The sequence below is a fragment of the Cydia pomonella genome, chromosome 19, assembly GCF_033807575.1.
Source record: "Cydia pomonella isolate Wapato2018A chromosome 19, ilCydPomo1, whole genome shotgun sequence".
Classification (NCBI taxonomy): domain Eukaryota; kingdom Metazoa; phylum Arthropoda; class Insecta; order Lepidoptera; family Tortricidae; genus Cydia; species Cydia pomonella.
In genome coordinates this window covers 512,028-536,542 of record NC_084721.1, presented here as the reverse complement: position 1 = coordinate 536,542, position 24,515 = coordinate 512,028, and the positions used below count along the sequence as shown (strand labels likewise).

Sequence of the window (24,515 nt, the reverse complement as noted above, 5' to 3'; positions counted from 1 at the left end):
GTGGATACTATTTCAGTCCAAGTTTCTTACAAGTTGTGCAACTTGCGGATCTTACGAGACTGAGCCGGTATAATATAGTTAATGTTAACTTGATAAAGTGCAGTAAAGGAAAAGGTTTGCATTTTCGCGTAGGTTTATGACCTTTTCAAAAAACACTAAGCTAGCAACAACGGGCCTACCGCGAACCACGAACGAAGTTACGTACGAATTCTCAAGTGCGACACACAGGCAAAACTTCGTTCGTGGTTTGGGGTAGGCCCTCAGACTTTATGACCAAGTTCTTTCTGTGTCTCGTATCTCCCTTAACCGCTTCACGAGCTATCGCCCGGGAAGCTATGACTAACGAAATTTGTCCCTGTTTTTTGGTCTATTAGTATTTGGAGAGCGGAAATACATCCTGTATCTTATGAACTCTTTTCATCGTAAAAAAATCATAGAAGTGATGAGCTTAAAAGATTTAGTGCTACATATAAATATAACAAATATTTGAGGTATTGTTAATGATTTCACAGGTTCATAGCCACAATAACATATTGGTTGTTATTATTCATGCAAGCCCAACCGCCAGGTTACCTACGTAGGTACTGTTATCAATAGGTACAAGCATTATCATAATGAGTCTAAGGTTCCACTAGAATCGCTAAACTAATTGGTCTTGCAAATAGTTTTCCGGTACCGTAAATAAAAAAATATTGACTCAGATATAACACGTTCCGTGTTGGTGAGATAAAAAGCGTGTTTCATGTGTTCATTGTCTTATTATTCCCAGTGTTCGTCATAATCAGAATAGTCATTATCATTACAGAAGGCTGACAAACAGTGACACGTGCCTGATCATTGTTTTAGATATCGTTATTTTTTCTGTATGCTTTGAGAGTATTTATTTAATTACTCATTAGTCATAATTAAGGAAACTAGCTTGGGAGCTATTTGGTGGCTTGCCTGTAACAATATAGCCGAAACCACATTATTAAAATGTGACGCGACGCCACCCGACGCGGCACCATGTTGAGTCGATCAAATAGTATTCTTTTCTATGACCAGGTTCACAAGTTTCATAAATTTACACTATGAACACCCCACGTGACGTCGCGTCGGGTGTTCAGTGTGATTCGACTCAACACAGTGTCGCGACGCCACCTGACTTGACCTGACGCGACACCGTGTTGAGTCGATCAAATTATCTTATTTTCTATGACCAGGTTCACAAGTTTCACAACTTCTATGACCAGGTTCACAAGTTTCACAACTTCACACTATGAACACCCCACGTGACGTCGCGTCGGGTGTTCAGCGTAATTCCACTCAACACGGTATCGCGTCGGGTGGCGTCGCGTTTTAATAATGTGATTCCGGCTTAAGTGAGATAGTATATTGTAGTAAGAAAAGGCGGCGGTTTATAGTTTACTGTAGCTGTAGGTAAAGTTAGTACAAAACAAACAACATTGAGAATTCGTCCCCAAATTATTTTCCAAATAAAATAGTAAATTTTCCGAAGTCTCTATTGTGGGGGCCCCTCTTTTGTGGAGGCCCGGGGCTGTAGCCCCGGTTGCCCTCCCCTAAATCCGGCCCTGCGCTCGGGCGAGGAAAACGCACGCGCCGCCTCGGCCGAGGCACATCTACACTGGCCGTTTTGTGCGCGAGGAAATTGCCTCGCGCGTATGCTCGCTCTGTATGGACCCGGCTAATGACAAAGAGTGGAGATGTCAGCATGTCAAATTTATTTGAAAAAATGAGGTTTGTTATGACACTTGGTCACGTCTTCGTTAGGTCGAGTATATATATACGGCGGCGGCCGGCGCTCGCCTCAGTGCCCGGTGCGAGCGACATGGAGCTACACGTGCGGCGCGCGCTCGCGGTGCTGGCGGCGTGTTGCGGTGAGTTACTGATGCGGCTCTCGGGGAACTTACGGTTTAGAGCGGGACGCCGCTGTGACAAATATCGTGCCGCAACAAAGTGAGAACTTTTGAGAAATGTGATTTTGAAAGATGAATCTTTATATGGCTATGGTTGTACAGTCAAATATATTTGTGGTGACAATAAATAAATATACAACATATTTTGATACAATATATATTGTTCTCTACTAAGCTCTTAAAAAAATAATCTAAAAATCAAGATTAAAATTTCATTACCTCAATGAAATATAGTAACGTTTACTAAACATGTTTTATTATTATAAATATGTTATAACCATATTTATTGTTTAATTCATCGTAATTAGATATTATATATATGTTAGTTATTTGTCTTCTGTTATGAAATACACGACACCTGCCTACCTGGGTCCCGGATATTATTTCGATTATATAAAGATATGCTAAAAGCATTAACCTTTTCAACGCTTTTCCACACGTGTCAAGAAATGCCATGGACGCCAAAAAGTTAACTGGTGAAGAGCGAATATGAAGCTTAACTGACAGTAGGAAAGTCGCTTTGACAACGTCCGCCATAGCCTTTTTAATGGTCATTGGCGTCGCGGGCACGACAGACGATGACCGTTTTAGTGGTCTTTGGCGTTGAAAAGGTTAAAATAGTTTCTTATTAGTTTGCTTAATGATATCGAATATGTTTGGAAGAAAGTATGTGTACAATACATAAAATCATGATTGCCTGGTATATATATAATAATAGAAGGCCGAAATGTTAACCGTTGAATAAAAAAAAGGAAAGTTCAAAAGTCAATAATATGAATAAAGTGCAACGATAAGTGATATCAGTTAAATATAAGTTGAGTGCAAGTCGTCGGGCAGATGTAAACAAAGATAATCACCGGGTGCAAGCATGCGCATGCGTCCGTAGCGCCGTAGCCGCGTAGCGGGTGCTACGAAACTTGCGCAAACGCAATGAAAGCTGATAATGCTACGCGTGTTGATGTCATTTGCATTTGTTTTGTAAAACTGTGATGCTGATGTCTTGAAACTAAAGTGCGTTATTTGCGTGTTCGTTTGGTTATATTATTTCCGCTAAGCATTAAGGTTACTTGTATACGAGTTTGTTAGTTGTGCGGTCAAACAAGTTGTTTTGATTGGGCGATCTATAAATACCAGCAAGGACATGTAGCGGCCGGTATCGGCGGCTACATTATACCCTGCGCGAGCGCTTATCGGAGAAAGTTCATTTTCAATGGAAAATTTACTAGTGCCAGAGGTGAAATTTATTGACGATATGAGATGGGGGCGAGATACATACATGTGTTTGACGATCCTTTTGTGAAATTCTTATTATTAAGTTTGACATATGTATCTATAAGAATAATGTTTTTTGTGAACAATAATAACTGCATCAATAAATTGACATTTGCATAATTTGACGATTTAAAAGTGCTTGTTGCTAGGCCTATTTGAATAAAGAATATATTGACTTTGAATTTGTGTGTCAATCGTGTCATAAGTCATAAGGTTCCTTTCTATGCAAATAATAACACGAACCCCGTTTACCTACCAACCAATACAACCAACCAATAAAATCTTTGAAAGATTACCCCTAATACCCTTCATTGCAATTAATAACACAAATGGCAATAAAGAAACGAGCTTGTAATTTTTGGGTTACAGGTTTTGTTTTTGACACGCTTATAGATTTTTCAGTACATACCCACGGCGCCAGTTGTTTCAATAACGAACAGTCTAATCGCAAAGTGTTAACTGTGAGTCTCGCTATACGACTGGAAGTGTTAAATAAAACATAAAATACCGATATTTTATATACCATAGCCTATTAGTATGAATAAAAGATGGACTAAATCTTTCACCCAATAGCTTAGTACAGTCAAGTGTAAAAATATGGGTGTAAGATGTTACTCAAAAATATGTCCCATATAGGGCGTCCTCCCGGGAAATACCGGTTCTCGATTTCCCGGGAAATCCCGGGATTTATTTGGAATTCAAAGAACCGGTACTGAGCACCGAGTCCCGGTTCTCCCGGTTCCCGCCATAACATCAAATATTTCCGTAATATTGATTACTTTTTACTCAGAGTTTAATAAATGTTATATACACAAGACTTAAACTACAATGTTTATGTATAAAACTATAAATCACATCGTCAAATGCCAACGAGCTATGGAGAGAAGTATGCTTGGTACAAAACTAAGGGACAGAATCCGGAACGAGGAAATAAGGCGAAGAACAAAAGTAAAGGACATACTCGAGCGTATCGACCAACAAAAGTGGAGGTGGACAGGCCACATGCTGCGAGACAACAAAGAAAAATGGAGCAAGCAAGTGACCCACTGGTACCCATTCGGTTGCAAGCGCAAAAAAGGTCAACAAATAACCAGATGGGAAGATGACATCCAGTTTACTCTAGGACCCCGCTGGACCAGAGTTGCTTTAGACAGACAGCACTGGAAAGAGTTGGAAGAGGCCTATGCCGACAGGCACACCACTAAGAGACATTTTATAATAAGACAACTTAATATTTATATTTACAAGTGATTCATATGTGGATTAAAGGCTTATTTAATTAATTAATTAATTAATCACATTCATGTGTCTAATTGTTATTGATCTCCAGTTCCATCCGTTCTTAAGCCAATGATTAGATTAGGTATTTGATAAGTTCTTTATGTTAAATTATTTATTTGTGAGGTGATTATATTTTTGTTAAAAACAAGAACTGTATTTGTTTTAAGTGTGTTGATTATTATATTACTGCAATGTTACAATTATCTAATATTAATTATCTAATATTTATTTATTTTAATATAGGTATGTATTGTTATATTTATATGTTTATTTAAATTGTAAATGTACTGTATGTACTGTCTGCTTGATGTATGTGTAATTTTCCTATTCCTCTAATTCATTCGTGCACTACCTGTTCTAAAAACTTACTGTTCTTTATATCCTGCTACCCTAAGGTTGTCTGGAAGAGATCGCTTACAGCGATAAGACCGCCTGTTGCTACCTTTCTTTACATTGTAAATCTGTTTTTTTTTTTAATTTGTCTTCTTTGTGGTGCAATAAAGAATATTTACTTACTTACTTACTTATCTTAAGTTAATCAGATTTGAAATAGAAAAAATATTGAACTATTATAATTAGACTGATTTATATTATTTAAGTTCACATTTAAAATTAAAATAATGATTAGCGTTACGTCAAGTAAATTCGACGACATCTTACATAAATAGTCAGGTTGAGATATTAAAATTTGTATAACTTTGCACAATTTGTTTTTTTTTTTAATTACAATATTATGATAATTATGATATTGTGAACATGATAAGAATGTTTAAAATATTATGGTGTTTGTAAGTATTACTTACTACACATGATTCATAACATTACGATTATGATCAATGACACTGTTAACTGATTAATCAATTAAGACTGATTAAAGTAACTATAAAGACTGATTTAAGTGTATTATTCCTAAAACTGTTTTTTATTCTATAAAAAATTCTTAATTATTCCTACGATTCCTTTTCATTATTATTAAAGTTAGTTGCAAGATTCACAGTTAAATGATGTCAAACAAAATATATAAAAATAATTCAGCTCAGCATAAAGAACCGGGAGAACCGGGAATCCCCGGGAATGAAAAACTAGGAACCGGTCCCGGGACTGCACGCCCTAGTCCCATAGCACTCTGAATGAATAAGAATTCCAGTGTAATAAGAGCGTAGTACCATATGTATGAGACATTCTCTTGATACATATTTTTGCAGCTGACTGTACATTTTAAATTGCGTCCCATGACATGGGCAAGGGCAGCGTCCGCTCCGTGTACCCCTTACCTATTATAAAAAGTATCAAAAGTCTTTCGGTGTTGGATTCGGCTCCGCGCACGCCTACCAAATATCCGGAATACCATTGTTCCGTGATGGGTAAAGACATACAAATATATACCGAATATACCGATATAAAAGTTGAAGATAATTCACGTCGGTATGCATCGTTTCATTCATGAAGACGCGTGCTTTGGCTCGTATTGTCATGCTATTAAAGGTTATATTTGACAAATCTGTGCGATATCGTCATCGTGAATGACAAAATCTGAAGAAGTGAAGAAGTAATGACATATTTTTATCGATATTGGGATCCCTAGCGAGATATTATGGCATCTCTGCAATAATTCATACCGATATGCAGATTACTATTATTAATAATTAAGATATGCTTCTATTGTTACGGAAATATCATTTCGTATGTAGTAAATAATAATTAGGTCTTTGGCTTTATAAATGCCACCATCACTCGATTGTTGTCATAAACAATGACTGATATTGTATACGTATATAAATAAGCGATATGAGTAGAGTATCTAATTTTTAGATTTGTGTACCCAACCAACCATTGCTGCATTGCTAGAAATAGCGGTGGTTTATTCCCTGATCCCTATAAGACAGGTTTACCTAGTTTAGGGCTCAGGACACTATTCCTAGGCTATCTAACAATAGAATGCTTCTAAAAACTCTCTGCAATTTTGATACCTAAATAAATAATTTTTCATTTTCATTTTCAATTAATTTAATATTAATTTGAATGTGTAGGTATTTATAGTAGGCATATGTATACTTTACGCATTTGTAATGAGTACCACTAGAACTAGTCACAATATTTTTGCGGCGTCAAATGGAACACCAGTGTGAATTAAAGATGACCGGTTTAGATTACATTTACATGTTTTATGGGTTCATTGCCTGGGTTCGTGCTATCGAATACACATGTCCATTGTAGACTTTATTTCAATGGAATAGCGTCTACAAATATCACCCACGTGTATCTTTGACCCTCTTTGTGACAGATACAGTATCGGCCAATAATTGCTTTAATTTGATGAGTACAAGATCACGGAAGATCTTATTTTTGGAATAGGTAAATAGAATTGAAGACATTGAACGATAAAAATACGGGTTACGCCCATTATGAATAGCTCTTTTTAAAATAATTTTGGTCTCTTTTATAATTTGTACATCAAAAATATCAATATACAGTCCCGTCACTTAGATACAGACTGACGCGCACCCAAAGCCTTATGCAACATATTCTTCATAATGTTGTCGGTAAGAAAGATTTTTTAAAGTTCAATTATTACAGGATATATTTATATAAAAATTCTGTCAATCTTTATATTTAAGGCGTGCTTAATCTCATCGTTGTTCAAATAAGGACTATTGTAATAATGTATGTGTAATACAGAACTACGGTCAAAACATCGGAGAGCGGCGACGTAACTAAGCACACGATCCGAGGTTCAGTGACACGCCCTACAAATAACAGAGGCTAATAATTGCGACATCTGAAAACAATCCGCGCGTCACAGATAGCTCTCGTAAGAATAACATCAGCCCACGCCGACCCGCCCTTATCCAGGCACGTGTATCACTTATACAAGGTGTTTTTTAATAGCCTGCAATCTTTTACGATGTGAATATATAGGTCATAACAACTGAGCAACATTTACTATGGGACCAACCCCGAAATAGCAAGAAAAATACTCTCCCAAATATACATCAACATCAGATCAGCCAAAATGTATTAAACAGCCAATTTTGCCTCGTAATTTTGGCATTGGTCCCATAGTAAGTTGTAATAAAAATATGTAGTAAGTTGTTCAGTATGCCCTATATATTTATATTGTAAAACATTGCAGGTTACTAAAAACATCCTGTACAGATTTTAGAAATATTATGCTAATATGATATCAATCTCAAGGCTTCCCTCTCATACGATTCGTACCAATTATTATATTGTTTCTGAGACTCAAAAGATGTATCCGGGATAGCGTTGGCAAGAAATCGTGTGAAGATATACAAATTTCCAAGGTTTTATGTTTTTTAACGTTGTCTGCATGTATACTCTCGTTCCTCGCATCCTTTCCGAAATATTGTTACGTAATAATCGTATTACTCACTAAACTCGCTTTGATTTCCTGTTGCGATGATCATATGAGTGCAAGATCCGTCGATTGAGGGCATGCGTCAGCTGCAGGGCCGCAGGGAGCCCGCCAGCTTCGTAATGTGCGACCTAAATCAATCTGCACGGTCAGACCTGCTGCATTCATTTATTTCATCTTGACCTGAATTGCAGGCCAATTGCGTATTACTGCAGTGTAAGGAGATGAATTTAACATCAATGAAACTCGTGAAAAGATTGACTACAATAGTCGAAGGTGCAGCTCATAAAATACGGCGTTGCGTGAGCAAAAGATTACTTTTGGTAGGATTAGTCCTTAGGACCCAAGGATGAATTTAAGAAGTGGAGCCACCAAGATTTATGATGTAAATTTCTAGGGGGGGGGGAGGGGGGGCTGTCATTTAAGCTACTAGGCCATCAGTCTACTTGACAAATTAAAAAAAAGGTGAAATACAATATAATAAATAAAGTACAAATGGCGAACTTAATGTCTAAAGGCAATATTAAAATTTTCATTATAAAATAAGAGGATACTTCCAATATCAAAGTCAATACCCTCAGGACGGTATCTCCATTATTGGTCCTTTTTATTGAACGCTGAAGTTTTGAAATAATTAATAGTTTGGTTAAAAAATACTTTTATATTTTATAATTTTTCATGTTTTGTTAGTTTTAACCATTATTCTAAAATGTATTTTAAACAAAGCATTAATTTTATTATTTTTTTATCTTGTTAATGTGTTGTATACACCGTGTTTTTTTTATTTCCGTTTATTCCTTGAGCTTAAATGAAGTAACTTTCTCAAAGACACCGGTATTGTAAGTAACTCCATTTCGGAGATAATCAATAATTATTTTTTATCTGATAAGGACCTTACGAGCGTGTTCACATATTGATTAGTGTTTAGTACGAGTTCATACATTTGCTAATAAACGTAAGTACTATCTCGGACGATCGGTGTTCGAAATAACATTGATATGTCAGTTTTAAATTGGTTAGTTGAGATAAATGTAATGCCCGCGTTACAACAACGCTATATGAAACATTTAATTACTTTTTATAATTTTTTTTTGTAAATTAATGTCATTTGGTTTCCTTTAACGTACTTACCGATACCCCGAAGTTAACGCAATTTGATAAAAACACGGTGTATACTAAGGGCTCCACAAGGCGAAATATTTTTACGCCAATTATTTATTATTTATTTATAATAAAGACAATAGTTCGAGAACAATGTGTTACTAAATAAATGCCAAACTTGTTGAAAAAATAACTTATAACATTATATTCTTTTACATGTTTAAAAACACCATATTTGTCCAAAATTTTAATTGTATATTTAATACCTTCAAAATAATATTTAATGTTACGTCCTCGCTTTTTCACGCCGCGCACGTATCCCGAAAATGAGACTTTTTGATTGAATATTTCCATATATTAAAGAGGTTAATAATATTTTATTCAGATTTCTTAAATATTAATAATTTTGAGATTTTGCCTAAAAAGGAAATGTTTTCTTTATTCCGCCTTTTTTTGTCTGCAATTACATACAGTTTACATCTTTTTTTTTTTCAATAATTTGAGTGCTAGCCATGCAGAATGTAAAACAAGTATATTCATGTTTTTTCTCCATAATACAGTCAACAACCCTATTGGTCTTACACCTTATTGTGCTCGTGTGTTTTGTTCGTTGCTGTATTTTTTTTTGCGATAATAAATGACATATTATTTCTATTTATTTTTAAATACATCTTAGGAACACAATTCAAAAATTCTTAAAGTAGAAGGGAATAAAAAAAAAATATAAAGGAAATCTTTTGTTCAGACATACGTTGTGTAATTTACTTTTTATACTTTCTGCAACCACCACTACAAACAGATCTGAAAATTATAGTCTTGATAACGATATTGATTAAACAAAAATCGTATTTTAGTTCTTATGAATATATTAAATTTCATCGTGATTTCCATTTCAGTAATGAGCGCTTCTGCGCAGGAGCCTGTGTGGGCCGACACCGAGGCGGGGAGGGTGTGCGGCGGCTACGAGCCCAATGGCGACTACGCCTACTTCTTTGCCGTACCTTACGCCAAGCAGCCTGTCGGTGAACTCCGATTTCAGGTAAACTTTATCCTTGGAAATAAGCGCTCTTTAAACATACAATATTTTGATTTGTACGCCCATCATTTAAAAAGTCAGTGGAACTCTTTCACGATTCGTTTACACAATTTCAGGAACTGCAGCGTCCGGATCCATGGAAAGAATGCCGGCCCGCGACCGAAGTGGGATCTATTTGTCCCCAGTGGGACATTTTTTACGGGCCAATCATGAATCCCCGTGGTCAGAGTGAGGAGTGCATCCACGCCAACATCTACGTGCCTCTGAAGTCCTTGCCGTCCGGAGCGCGCGGCGAGAATCGTCCGTTGTTGCCGGTGCTGGTGTATGTTCACGGCGGAGGCTTCGGCTTCGGCTCGGGAGATCCGGACGCACACGGCCCGCAATACCTCGTCAGAGAGAATGTTGTCGTCATTACCTTCAATTACAGGTGAGGTTTCCAAAGGTTGACATTATGGACTACGTATAGTATAGATAACTGATAAAGTAATTAAAGCTGGCGCTTGACACGTGTAAAAGGTTTTTTGTATACATGCTCTGGACGATCGGAGGCGTCGGCTAATATTACACACAGGCAATTCTTTGCTTACCGGGCGGCTCCATCCCCTAAATCATGGCCATGTGTTTTTTAAGGAAATAAAGAATTTTGTATTTGTATTTGTATTACTGGACTTGCTGAAGCGAGACCAATATTGCTGGAGATAGTACGTGTGTTTGAAGCTTATTCAGGCCTTCTGTACCTCTAGGGTGCCTTAAGACAACAATAGGATGCCCTGGGTAGGTATTTATAAACTCTAAATAAAAATTGTCCTTTTTGAAACTGTGTATAGCAGTTTTAAACAACTAACGAGCTAATTAGAGACCTAATGAAATTATTTAATTTGCAGGATTGGAGCTTTCGGTTTCCTGTCCCTTAACTCTTCGAGTGTCCCCGGCAACGCTGGTCTCCGGGATATCGTGACGCTGCTGCGCTGGGTGCAGCGCAACGCCGTTGCCTTCGGCGGCAACCCCCACGACGTCACGCTGGCCGGACAGAGCGCCGGCGCTGCCGCCGTCCATCTGCTCACACTTTCTCAAGCAGCAAAGGGACTTTTCAAGAGGTAAAGCTAAAATATTGATTGATAAAAAAGGATACGCAAAATTGAAAAGAAATATGCACTAGAAGATACTAATTACATCTGTTTATTGCAGAGCCATTTCGATGAGTGGAGCAGGAACAAGAAATTTTTTCACGACTTTGCCGGCTTACGCGCAAACAGTATCGGAATTATTCCTAAGTTTTCTGGGCATCAACAGTACTGATCCTGAAGAGGTGCACCAAAAACTTATTGTTCTTCCGCTGGAGCAGATCATAGAAGCTCAAAAACAGATTCAGGACTACACAGGTCTCCTCGCGTTCACTCCCGTAGTCGAATCCAAACACCCGGGAGTCAATATAATCTTGGACAATGACCCGGAGGTGTTACAGGCACAAGGTCGAGGCAAAGATATCCCCTTTATAATAGGCTTCACAAACGCAGAATGCGAAACATTTCGACCACGATTCGAACAGATCGACATAGTAGAAAAGATTAAAAACATGCCTGTGCTGATGCTGCCCCCAGGGGTAGCTTACACGACCCCGCCAACGGAGCTTCCAAGTAAAATTGCGAGCATCCAAAAGGAATACTTTAGTGGATCGTTGGATATTGATACGTTTTTGAGTTTTTGTTCAGATTCTTACTTCATATATCCTGCGCTGAAAATGGCGAAGACGAGAGCCGCGAACAAGGGAGCCCCTGTATTCTTGTACCGGTTCGCGTATAACGCGGACAATAGCGTGTACAAGAAAGCACTCAATCTGACGTACGTTGGTGCCGGCCACTCGGAGGACCTCACCTTCGTGTTCCGAGCCAATCACGCGCTGGGAGACACAATCGAGTCGGCCACAGACAGTGACATGATTACGAAAATGACGGCGTTCTTCACCAACTTCATGCGACATGGGTGAGTACTTTCAAGCTTCTGCTAAGGGCTCAGGGCTAAAAAATAAGATAAAATATATGTCAAAACTAAAGATACTGATTTTTGTAGATGATGATGATTGATGAGACAGCTTATCCATTGAAACGTTTATTTAACTGTGCCTAATCTAACGTATTCAATTCCAGTAAACCAACGAAGAACGTCGAGTTCAATGCTGACAGTAGCATGTTTACGAAAATGTCGAAGTTATTCTACGCTAGCTTCTTACCATATAGGTGAGTTACTCGCCAAAGCGTTCAGAAAAAGCATTGAATACACAAATCAAAGCTTGAAAATTTTATGACCAGTTTTTAGCTTTGAACGCTTTATGTCACATGTATTTAAACATTTATGAACTGTAACTTATTTATCCAGTAAACCAATGACCAACGTCAACGATTGGCGGCCGGTGTCGGCGGCGGAAGGGACGGACAAGTACGCTCCGTACAACAACATAGTCAACTACGAGGAGCCCGACCCGTGGCCGACCTACCAGAGGATAACCAAGTTCTTCGACAGCATTTACGAGACCAGCTGAACCAGACGAGCGGCCATGTCGGTTCTATGAACTTTAATCCTCAATTTGTGATTCTTATAACAATTATATAGAACAAATGAGGAGTACTCATTATAAGTATTGTGTTATGTGGTGAACTGTCTGTGAATGTGTGAAATGGATATGAGTGTTAAGCTATTACTAAGTTAACTTACAAACACGCTAGATAGGTTTTATTATGTTTTTCGTTTAGGGGGCTATATGTCCAAGTGTCAGAAAGGCTAGGTGTCATAATGTCCATGGTCAATTAGTTCGAATGTAATAACGCCCTGATGATGGAAAGTCCAGATGTAATAATACCCATTTGTCAATAAGTCCCGATGTTATGACACCCTAATGTCTGAATGTCTAGGTGTCGCAAATTCCAAAATGTAAAAAAGTCCACATGTCATATTTCCCTTATGTAAAATGGTCATGGTGTCAAAATATCCAGATGTCATATTTTCCAAATCTCGGGAATTCCTATAGTTTCAAAAGTTAAGAGTTAAGGTAATCTTAATCAGAACTAATTGGCAACATAATAAAATGGTAACATATTTTTAATTTTGATAATTATTACAGATAGGTTTTCTGCATTTTGACATCTGGATATTTTGTCACCTGGGCATTCTGTCACTGGGGGGGGGTATAACATTCGAACTTTTTGACACTAGACATTATGACATCTGGCCATTCTGGCAGTGAGGCATTATAACAGTTTGACTAAATGGATAGATAGATAAATCATTTATTTGACAGCTGCAATGACACACAATACCTATAAAGTTTAAATTAAATCATTATAACAAAATCACAAATTGTTACAGTAAAAAAATAAAAATTGCACAAAAGAAAATTGAGACAACAAAATAGGAATAAACACAAATACAAAATGGAATAATTAATAAAAAAATAAAGTAAACGTACCTACATTACCTACCTACATACTGTAAATGACAAAACACCACGGCACCCAGACTTTCTGGCAATATGGCAATAATACATATGGATTCATTGGCAGCAGGGTATTGTGAGTCTAGACGTTTTGACACTTCGACATATATGCCCCTAAACGCTGTTTTTATGTAAGTAAGGAAGGTACATGGGAAGCTCTCACAAACATCGGAAGTCGAAGTTTCGTCTATTTGACTATCATTCGCCCATACTTACGTTCGCGCAACAGAGGGAGATATACAAACTATGATTTTCTATGTTCGTGGTTATAGTTAAGAATGTTAAAAGTATGAGAATCACGTGGATGGATGGAAAACCAACAAAAGAGAACAGTAAAGCATAAAGATACTTAATTATCATACAGTAATTTATTAAAATTAAGAACGATCGGAAACTGACACAAATATACCTTCCTAATTAAGCATGTAGAACGTATTTTTAAATATTTATTTGACTTTCTTTACAGTCATCGATAGGCAATCGTGACCCCTTAATGAAAAGACCGACCACACCGAAACTTGGCACAGTGACGTGTGTTATTCGTTAAGTTTCTGTCATACATTTTGCTGTGTATCTGGTGCGTCAGAGCAGAGTTGTGGCGGATCTTTACATCATATTTTGATGGATATAAATAGGGCAACGTGCTTGGTGTTTTTGATAGTAAGTTATTTGAATCTAAATAAAAAGTTAGGAAAGCTTTAATATACAGTCTGTATGGCCATCTTTTCAGTAGAATTAGGAGGAATAATATATAAATTTAGTGACATCAATGGTTGGCTTGGTTACGAGTAGAACGGTTGGTTATTTCATTTGTGTGTAACTCGGAAGGGAAGGCAAAATAAGGATTTCAGCGACTGAACAAACTATTTATAATTATAAGATGAGCGGTAAGAGAAATAAATGTTTTATTTTGAAATTGAAGTTTAACTAATGAACGGGATATATTACCTGACAATACTACATAAGTAACACATACGTACTACATTAAAGTAGCTTGGATCGACGTGCCCGTACCCCCTAAAGAGCCTGGTATTTACGAAACATGAGACACTAATTGTAACTAATAATATCTATATATAGCGGTCAATTGAAACCTACATTGATCGAGCCATTAATGAAAGTACAAGTCTAATAGAACACTGACATGTTATGAGATATTTAATAGTCAAAATACGATTTTAAAACGAAAATTTCTGTAATGCAGACGCACAGTTGCGATTACTAAGGTAAGTAAGTAAGTAAGTAAATGTTCTTTTCTCAAACTTGCTATGAAATGATGACATGACTTACGTCAAATTTGGTAAGGAAATACTACATATCAGGTGCGATGAGTGAAGATAATATGTAAAGGAGTTTCATACTGCCTTACGCACCTAGGACTGTAAAGCAACTTTCTTTTGTTTTTTAACGTCAAATTGTGATACAACGTCTTGTCATTCAACCATCAACAAAAATAGGTACGGTACGGTGATTTGTTGTGCATATTCGTTGATAAGCAACGGCGGTGGCGCATCGCGCAGGCGCGCGGACCGCGCGTAAGGTTGTACACCGCTGGTAGAATGGCGAGCCGAGTAGGTCGCCACAAAACAAATTGACTACATTTTTGTTTTAATTGCAAGTTTGAGAAAAGCACTATACAAATCTCGGCGAGAAACAGGGTTGACGGCCGCGTATCCCTATCCGGCTTCGCTACGCTTAGCTGCCTATATCTACTTGGCCTGCAACCCTACGTTTCCCGGCCTCTATAGTAATGTACTATTTCTCAAACTTGCTATGAAATGATGACATGACTTACGTCAAATTAGGTCCGGAAATACTACATATCAGGTGCGATGAGTGAAGATGATATGTAAAGAAATTTCATACTGCCTTACACACCTAGGACTGTAAAGCAACCTTCTTTTGTTTTTTAACGTCAAATTGTGACACAACGTCTTGGCCTCCAACCATCAACTAGTTTCAGTTAGCTTGGTACGGTGATTTGTTGTGCATATTCGTTGTTAAGCAACGGCGTTGGCGCAACGCGCAGGCGCGCGGATTCACACGCGGAAGGTTGTACACCGCTGGCAGAGTGGCGAGCCGAGTAGGTCGCCACAAAACAAATTGACTACAATTTTTTGTTTTAATTGCAAGTTTGAGAAAAGCACTATACATATCTCGGCGAGAAACGGGGTTGCCGGCCGCGTATCTCTATCCGGCTTCGCTACACTCAGCCGTATATATCTATTTGGCCTGCAACCCTACGTTTCCCGGCCTCTATAGTAATGTACTATTATTGCACCACAAAGAAAACAAATTTATAAACAGATTTACAATGTAAAGAAAGGTAGCAACAGGCGGTCTTATCGCTGTACGCGATCTCTTCCAGACAACCTTAGGGTAGCAGGATATAAATACCAGTAAGTTTTTAGAACAGGTAGTGCACGAATTAATTAGAGGAATAGGAAAATTACACATACATTAAGCAGACAGTGCATACAGTACATTTACAATTTAAATAAACATATAAATATAACACTACATACCTATATTAAAATAAATACATATTAGATACATATCTAAATATACATACATACATAATATAACAGCGGCACATTAAGAAAGAGACAAGTAATGATTTTTCAGAAGTTTTTTAAAGCTTTGAAGAGTTTTCGCACACCTAATATCTAAGGGCAGGCTGTTCCACAGCCGAAGACCTCGAAAAGTGAAAGAGTCAGTATAATATTTTGTAGAGGATGGAGGGGGAACAAGTAGATATTTCCGTGAAGGCCTGACGGAGGAGAGATAGGTAAAACGCTCTTTAAGATATGGGGGAGTAGAGGGGTTGAATAAAACGCTATAAAGAAGAGTGAGAATATGAGAATTACGACGAAGACGTATAGGGAACCACTTGAGCTGGGCACGGGAGTTGGAAATATGGTCAATTTTGCGTAGTCCAAATATAAATCTAATACAGAGATTTTGCAAGCGCTCAAGTTTATTGAGCTGATCCTCATTAAGATCCAGATAACTGATGTCAGCATAGTCTAGTATAGGCATAAGAAGGGATTGTGCAAGCGCAATTTTGGTGGCTAATGGCAAGAAGTTACGTAGTCGGCGAAGTGAACCCATTGAAGCAAACATCTTTCTGCTTACCTCGCCAATCTGAGGTATCCAAGATAAAGTACGGTCTATTATGATTCCTAGGTTTTTAACTTGATGTGAGAAGGAAATGTGAACACTATCAAACATGCCGTCAGTCAGCAGAGAAAAATCAATCCTAGGAATTAATTTAGAACTACCTACAATTATCGCTTGGGTTTTACTTGGGTTGACTTTAAGTCTATATCGCCTACTCCAGTCTGAGATGCAATCCAAGTCATGATTTATGGATTTGATAATTATAGGTAGATTGCTAATGGTGTCTTGAGAATAAATTTGGAGGTCGTCGGCATAAAGGTGGTATGATGAAGAGATACTACTGGTAATGGAATTTATGAAAATAGAAAAAAAGAGGAGACAACACGCCACCCTGCGGAACGCCGGCCAGCGTGCTGCACCACGAATAACGAAGAGAATAATAACGAATATAGAAAGTAACTAATAAACCAATCTATCACCGCAGGAGATATGTTAAGAGAATGCAGAATACCGAGCAGAACGTCAAAATCAACAATGGTAAACGCGTTACTGGAATCCAACAGCGTTAACACGGTGACCTTTCTGTTATCCATCCCAGCGCGAATGTCGTCGGTGATTTTTACAAGAGCGGTAGTCGTACCATGACCCGAGCGGAAACCGGACTGAAAAGGATTTAGGAGCTCATGCCTGTTTAAGAAAGATGTTAATTGATGATGCACTAGGCGCTCAAGGAGTTTGGAAAGGAAAGGGAGGATACAAATTGGGCGATAGTCAGAAAAAGAAGTAGGATTTGTATTTTTAGGGAGGGGAATGACGTCAGCGTCTTTCCAAAGTGAAGGAAAAGTGTTACAAGAAATCGAGTGGTTTAGGATGTGGGTAATAATAGGTACTAGGAGATCAAGAAGAGGGAGGATCATGTTACGACTTACGCTGTCCGACCCCACGGCATTGGAGGAAATAGCTATAATATATTCTTATAACATATTCTTCTTAACATCACTGTCGGTGAATTGAGTGAAAGAGAAGGAGGGATGGTCAGGAGTTGAGATGTTAGAAAGGTAGTTGAGAGTATCAGATTTTGCTGGCCAAGAAAAAGTAGAGAAGTGCTGATTCAGAAGATCAAAATCAATATCTGTGCAAATGGAATTATGTGTAGATTTCCCAACTCCCAATGACCTAAGAAATCTCCAGACCTTAGCAGGATCACCATTTTCGACAGACTTGTGGATGTGATGTGACGCCTCTGGGCATCACGACAGGTACTATTGTTATTGTAGACTAATTAATTATTTCATTTGTGTGCGATCGATGTGGGAAGAAATGTCGCGCTGCTATAGGATTTTATGGCCACCAACGACGATGGCCAGCCTTATACACCTGATACACCCACAAGCGCCACAACAAGCATCTGCAACAGATGATGATGATTACTACTAACACATATATCGTATTATTGTTATAATTTCAACGTATAAAAAAATAAAATAATAAACGTTTATTCACGTTTCATGCCCTATAAATATTTACAATATACTTCTGCCAAACCACAGAGTGGTTTGTTGGCAGACGAATGAATTAATGAATATATGAATGTTATGATTTAAATGTATAATAATGGACCTGGTCTGAAATAAAAAATATATAATTTCTTTATTTCAGACCAGGTCCATTAATATATATAATATAATATATATATATTGCAAAGAAAAAATAATAAATATATTTTCATCACACTTGCTCGAAAAATTCCCTGTTTTCGTGCAGCTGTACGTGCATAGGACAAAGGCCTATGTTGTTCCCACGGGAGTTATGGACTGTCAAAAAAATCTGTAACTCCCTAGGGAGTTATAGCTTTTTTATTATGTCACTTGTTCATACAAACCAAGTAGCATTTTGAGCTTTAGTTTTAGAATACTGACGTGTAACTCCCTAGGGAGTTATAGCTTTTTTTATTATGTCACTTATTCATACAAACAGTAGCATGTTGATCTTTAGTTTTAAAATAGTGACGTTTAGAATTTAATATTTCTGTTTGTGTTTAAATTACCAGCCGTTTAAAATATTTTTATATAATTTTCAATCATGGCTGAATGCCGAATAGGTCTGTGCCTTCGGTGTTGAACCTGTCAAGAAATTCCAAAATGGCGGACGAATGTTTGATATGTCACCGTAATCACCGTATTCAAGAATTATTTTGCTTATTTAGTTTTTCCTTCGCAAGTGTGATGAAAAACATTGTGTGTAACTCCGGGGGTAAGAATATTGCAAACTCGGGTCTTAAATTACCTCCAGCCCGCTGCTGTCGGGAATTACTACCCTCGTATTCAAAACGTCACATACCCCCCTCGTTGCACAATGAACTATTTCATTTAGCACCCCGATACTGATCTTTAGAGAGATTATTTTTGGAGCAACAACAGAAGTATAAGTATGCGACAGGATAGTAGGTTACATTGTTAGGTAAATATTATTATCAAGATGAACACTTACTTCAAATAAGGTATGTTTACATACAAGTTTACCAAGTGTTTTATTTCGTTAGCCGACTGTACGAGTACAAATTGCAAACTATGCAGACGGGATAGAATTAAATGATTCGCAGGACACGCACCAGTGACTCACTGTGGACGCGCGATGCGTTGCAGCGATAATCGCCCAACGCTTATTGAATACTGACAGTCCCACAATAAAGCTAATTGCTCAACCAGTAATAGTGAAAATTTGCAACGAGGCGAGTCTAGTAACATTCTAGTGTTTGAAAAGGTGTGGGATATGTTCAGTTTATTGGTTTTGACGTGTTTGGTGGTGAGGAGCGAGCAGAATGTAGTACAGACGGTGCAGGGGATGCTGCGGGGTGAGGCTGGCGACGGGGTCGTGTCCTACCGCGGTATCCCATATGGCACGCTCCAGAAAGATGCCAGGTTCAAGGTTCGTTTGGTGCCGAGGAGCGAGCAGACTGTGGTACAGTCGGTGCAGAGGATGCTACGGGGTGAGGCTTGCGACGGTTCCGGGTCCTACTGCGGTTTACCGTATGGCACGCTCCGGAAAGATGCCAGGTTTAAGGTTGGTTTGGTGGTCAGGAGCGAGCAGAATGTGGTGCAGATGGCGCAGAAGATTCTGCAGGGTGAGGCTGGCGATGGATCCGGGACATCCCGTATAGCACGCTCCGGAAAGATGCCAGGTTTAAGGTTCGGTAAAAAAATGAGTTAAATAAATCGATCTATGCCCATTAAGTGCCAAATTAGAGGCGTAGAGTACTAATTGAAATCCCTGGCAGAATTAACACCAGTCTTCTCCTGAGATTGCCAAAATCCATGGTAATCCAATCGGTCAAGTTTCTAGTGATACTAGACAGAAATTAATTCTTAGAAAGAAATATATCAAATAAGAAATAAGATGAGTACGATGACCGAGGTGATTAGAAATTCTAATTTGGAATTGACAAAATGTTCCATTAGGTGATAAGCAACTAGTTCTGAATATATAATACTTAACTTTAAATATTTATATAAGTACCTAAAAAAAATTAAACAGAAGCGTGAATTTTTTTTAGCCTTGTTATGGTCATCTTGTGTATACAGTTGTTCTAAATAATTTATGCAGAAATTATAAAACTGAATTATTTATTTCAACTTAATAATAATGAAGCTCATCAAGATCACGCAATGGCAGATAAAATGTTATGATTCGCAGCAGAATGAGGAAGCCTACTCATGGAACGGAAGTTGCAGAAGAGGTTGCCTTCAATTCATTCAGACAAGACCAACTGAGGGCTCGTGATAGTTGTGATTGATAATTTATTTATTTATCTTAAACCCTTTTTGCACAACAGACGGATATAATGTCTCTAGGTATTCTCCACTAGTCAACAATAGATAAAACAATCGGGATAAATCGAATTCCAACAGATGCCTTACGACCGATACACTAATATTTTCCAGCTAGCCGGTCTAGCTCCGTCGTGGGCCGGGCTCCGCGAGTCGGAGAAGTCGACGTGTCCGTCGTCGTCGGCGGAGCAGTGCCTGCAGCTGGACGTGCACGTGCCCACGGCGGGCGCGCCCTGGCCCGTGCTGGCCTGGGTGGCCGGCAGCGGCGGGCCCTACGACCCCGGCCTGCTGGCGCGGCAGGGGGTAGTGGTGGTCATCATACACCACAGGTGAGTGAGGCTGGACGTGCCTGCACCGGACGTGTCGTGTGACATATCTACAAATTAATTTTAGAATATTTTTATAATATTTCAGATTAGGTCCAGTAGGATTTCTCTGCACAAAGGAGGAACGGATACCGGGCAACGCCGGTGCAAAGGACGTGGTTTTAGCGCTGAGATGGGTGCGGGACAACATTGTGGCGTTTAGAGGAAACCCTGCGAATGTAGTAGTGGGCGGGCAGGGCTTCGGGGCCGCCATTGTTGAAGGGCTCACGCTAAGTCCCATGACTGAGGGCCTGTTTCATGGGGCTATCATGCAGAGCGGGACGATATTAAGCCCCTGGGCGTTTAATTATGACGCGACTGAACGCGCCCTTATGCTTGGAAAAATGTATACAGACAGTGACGCGATTGCGTCATCTTTAATCAAAGCTGATGACGTCGATTTAGCAGACAAGGCTGACAAGCTCAACTTATCCTACTACCCCTTCGGAATGTGTGCAGAGAAAGCTTTTAAGAGAGAAGAGAGATTTCTTACTGAGCTGCCATTCGAATCGCTGTCGAATCACAAAGCACGAAGTGTTCCGATGATTATAGGGTTCAATAGTGAGGAAGGATACGTATTTGCGGCAATGTTGAACGGATTGCGAATATTGAAGAGGATGGTCAAAGATTTTAATATTTTGCTTCCAGAGGAATTAAAGGGTTTGAACGACAGAGAATTGAAGCGAATTAAAGAGATATATTTTGATGGCAAGGTTAATATGTCTGACGTTCTCGCATATCATAGGTAAGCAAACACAGCAAAAAAAACATATACGTAGATCCCGGGTTGGATTTCCCTCCAGTTCTGTGAAGAAATATTACTAAATGATATATCAGTAATTATCTGCATAATTATGGATCTGGAGTTTTGTCAGATAATTAATAGGCACATTTACCAATCAAGGCTTAAATTATTGCAAATATTTTCAGAGACGCATACTTCGTAAGCCACGTGCACCGAAGCGCACGGTTACACGCTGCGTCCGCGCCGGTGTACTACTACCAGTTCTCACACTCCGGAACATGGGGCGTGGAACCTGAGCGAGGGTTACCTAAGACCGGGGCTGCACATGGAGATGAACTGGCTATAATGTTCCCGGATAAAGGGCAGGAGTTGGAAGGGGAGGATGGAGAGGTGCAACGGTCGATGGTCCGGCTTTGGACTAACTTTGTCAAGTATCTGTGAGTATTGTACTAAGTACTAGTTCTTAAACTCCGGCGCATGGGGCGTGGAACCCGAGCGAGGCATTCCCAAGCCATAACGACGAACTAGCTTTACTGTTCCCGGATAAAGAACGGGAAACAGAATTAATTTACTTCAAAAGACACTGCACCTACTTAATCTTTCTGGTTTAACCCACTGGTTAACTGGTAGAGAATGCCTTACGGCATTAAGTCCGCCATTTGTATCTTCATGTATTTATTGTGCAATAAAGATTAAATAAATAAATAAACAGAGGATGGAGAGATGCAACGCTCGATGGTCCGGCTTTGGACTAACTTTGCCAAGTGAGTCTTTGTGAATATCTAAATTGTACTAGTGGAGGTGGTTGTAAAGTGGGGTGTGGAGCCTGATCGAGGAATCTCCAAAACTTTGAACATATTATTACCCAACAGCATATTAAAAAATCATAATAGTTTCTCCATAAGCAGTCTTTTCTAAATTACGAATATTATGATGTTTCATAAATATAACCTAATAGGTATTTGTGTTGGTTTGACCCAGGCAACCATCACGCGACGATTCGCCTCGCTGGGAGGCAAGCACCGACAATCTTCTAGACATTACCGCAGGCAGCACAACCATGCGGCCCTTCCCACACTCCCGGGCCTGTCGTCTCTGGGACGACCTCTACGAGCGGCACTACTACAAAAGGCTACGGAACAACGGCTAGGATTCTAACCCAAAACTACTACGCAGGGCTAGGCAACGTATGCTCGACCCTGTGGCCGACCGCCATACATCTGTTTGAACCAACTGCGCAAGCGTAAGCGTGACTATCAAAAATACCAGTTAACAGTGATGCTGTTAGTACAGCGATATAAACGAGTGATCCCAATCTTTATTTTGAAACGAGATGAAATTAACAACATTTTTGGTATCCTAGCCATGTAACGTAGACCGTTGCCTTCTGGCTTTATATGACGTCACGAGTGATTGTTTATACCATTTATATAGATTTTTTTAGAACTAAACTTACCTGTTTCACTTGGTTTCATTACGGTAAGTGAATGATGTTATACTTCTTACCTGTAATAATAAAAAATATTTTAATTTTGGTTTATTGTTTTATTACTCAAATACAATCGTATTTTATAATCTCAATGGCCCAATGGCCCACGTTAAGCACACGGCTTCATCTTAGAGTCCACCAGCTTAGACCAGCCTGGTGGCGCTGGCTTCCCCGAGGTTGCCTGACTCCATCCCCGAGGTTGCCTGTCTGCATAATATACTATAGCTACAATCGTGGCCTACTAATTACGGCTAAACCACGTACGTAAATTACTTGCTACAGGTATTATCCAACAAAATAATTATGTTTGCTGATGACATTTCCATGTTATTTAAATTCAAGAAAAATGAAACTGGAGGGCTAAATAATCTGATTACAAAAAATGCGTGAGTGTCGTCACGTGTCGTGGAACACTCGGATGGGCAAAGTATATAATTATCGATAAATCTATTATATTTATTTACTAGCTGCCCGGGTGAACTTCGTATCAGCTATCGTATTCGTATTATATAAATGTATAGACCAAATAGGAGACATTTAGCACGTCATGGATTATCCAATCATACTTTTACAGATGTTACTGACTTATCCAATAAGTACCTTACGTACATTTTTAGGGTTCCGTAGCCAAATGGCAAAAAACGGAACCCTTATAGATTCGTCATGTCCGTCTGTCTGTCCGATTATGTCACAGCCACTTTTTTCCGAAACTGTAAGAGCTACACTGTTCAAACTTGGTAAGTAGATGTATTCTATGAACCGCATTAAGATGTTTACACAAAAATAGAAAAAGAACAATAAATTTTGGGGGTTCCCCATACTTAGAACTGAAACTCAAAAAATCTTTTTTCATCAAACCCATACGTGTGGGGTATCTATGGATAGGTCTTCAAAAATAATATTTAGGTTCCTAATATCATTTTTTTCTAAACTGAATAGATTGCGCGAGAGACACTTCCAAAGTGAAAAAATGTGTCCCCCCCCCCCCTGTAACTTCTAAAATAACAGAATGAAAAATCTAAAAAAAATATATGATATACATTATCATGCAAACTTCCACCGAAAATTGGTTTGAACGAGATCTAGTAAGTAGTTTTTTTTAATACGTCATAAATGGTACGGAACCCTTCATGGGCGAGTCCGACTCGCACTTGGCCGCTTTTTTTTCGGAGCGCTTGTGTCATTTCCCTATTTATAAGATGTAAAAAACACAGGGCCTACCGCGAAACAAGAAAATCGATATTTCGTTACCTGCCTTATCGCTCGAATATGCAATAATATTTGGAGGTATTTTCATCTTGATCAGAGCAGAAATGCAAAAATTCAAGATGGCGGCCGTTTATTCCAATTTTACCTCTCATTCCTATTAAATTGCCAACTGATCTAAACATAAAAATGGAAGGAAAAATCTCTAAATAAATCTCAATGTGAATAACATTTTTTTTAATATATAATTAATAATTATTACATGACTCTATTTTCGAAACAAACAGCACA

At 38.6% G+C, this 24,515-nt stretch overlaps 2 protein-coding genes across 2 annotated transcripts in view; one reads left to right on the top strand and one right to left on the bottom strand.

Annotated features, from left to right (window-relative positions):
- Nucleotides 1–24,515, bottom strand: part of LOC133528169 (serine/threonine-protein kinase D1) — a 94,280-nt gene that overhangs the window by 54,650 nt on the left and 15,115 nt on the right. The window lies entirely within an intron of this gene.
- Nucleotides 1,752–23,064, top strand: LOC133528474 (uncharacterized). The gene is made up of 13 exons (XM_061865866.1): nucleotides 1,752–1,877; nucleotides 9,843–9,985; nucleotides 10,099–10,409; nucleotides 10,867–11,079; nucleotides 11,171–11,965; nucleotides 12,130–12,219; nucleotides 12,359–12,516; nucleotides 16,429–16,487; nucleotides 19,272–19,520; nucleotides 20,534–20,748; nucleotides 20,834–21,529; nucleotides 21,715–21,966; nucleotides 22,511–23,064. The coding sequence occupies exons 1-13, from the start codon at nucleotides 1,829–1,831 to the stop codon at nucleotides 22,677–22,679; spliced, it is 3,399 nt and encodes a 1,132-aa protein (XP_061721850.1). The 5' UTR covers nucleotides 1,752–1,828; the 3' UTR covers nucleotides 22,680–23,064.

Bases quoted from the DNA above. Each gene is read 5' to 3' on its own strand.
- LOC133528474 (XM_061865866.1), top strand. From the start codon at position 1,829: ATGGAGCTACACGTGCGGCGCGCGCTCGCGGTGCTGGCGGCGTGTTGC. The intron at 11,966-12,129 runs GTGAGTACTTTC...ATTCAATTCCAG, and splicing joins ACCAACTTCATGCGACATGG to TAAACCAACGAAGAACGTCG. The intron at 12,220-12,358 runs GTGAGTTACTCG...TTATTTATCCAG, and splicing joins GCTAGCTTCTTACCATATAG to TAAACCAATGACCAACGTCA.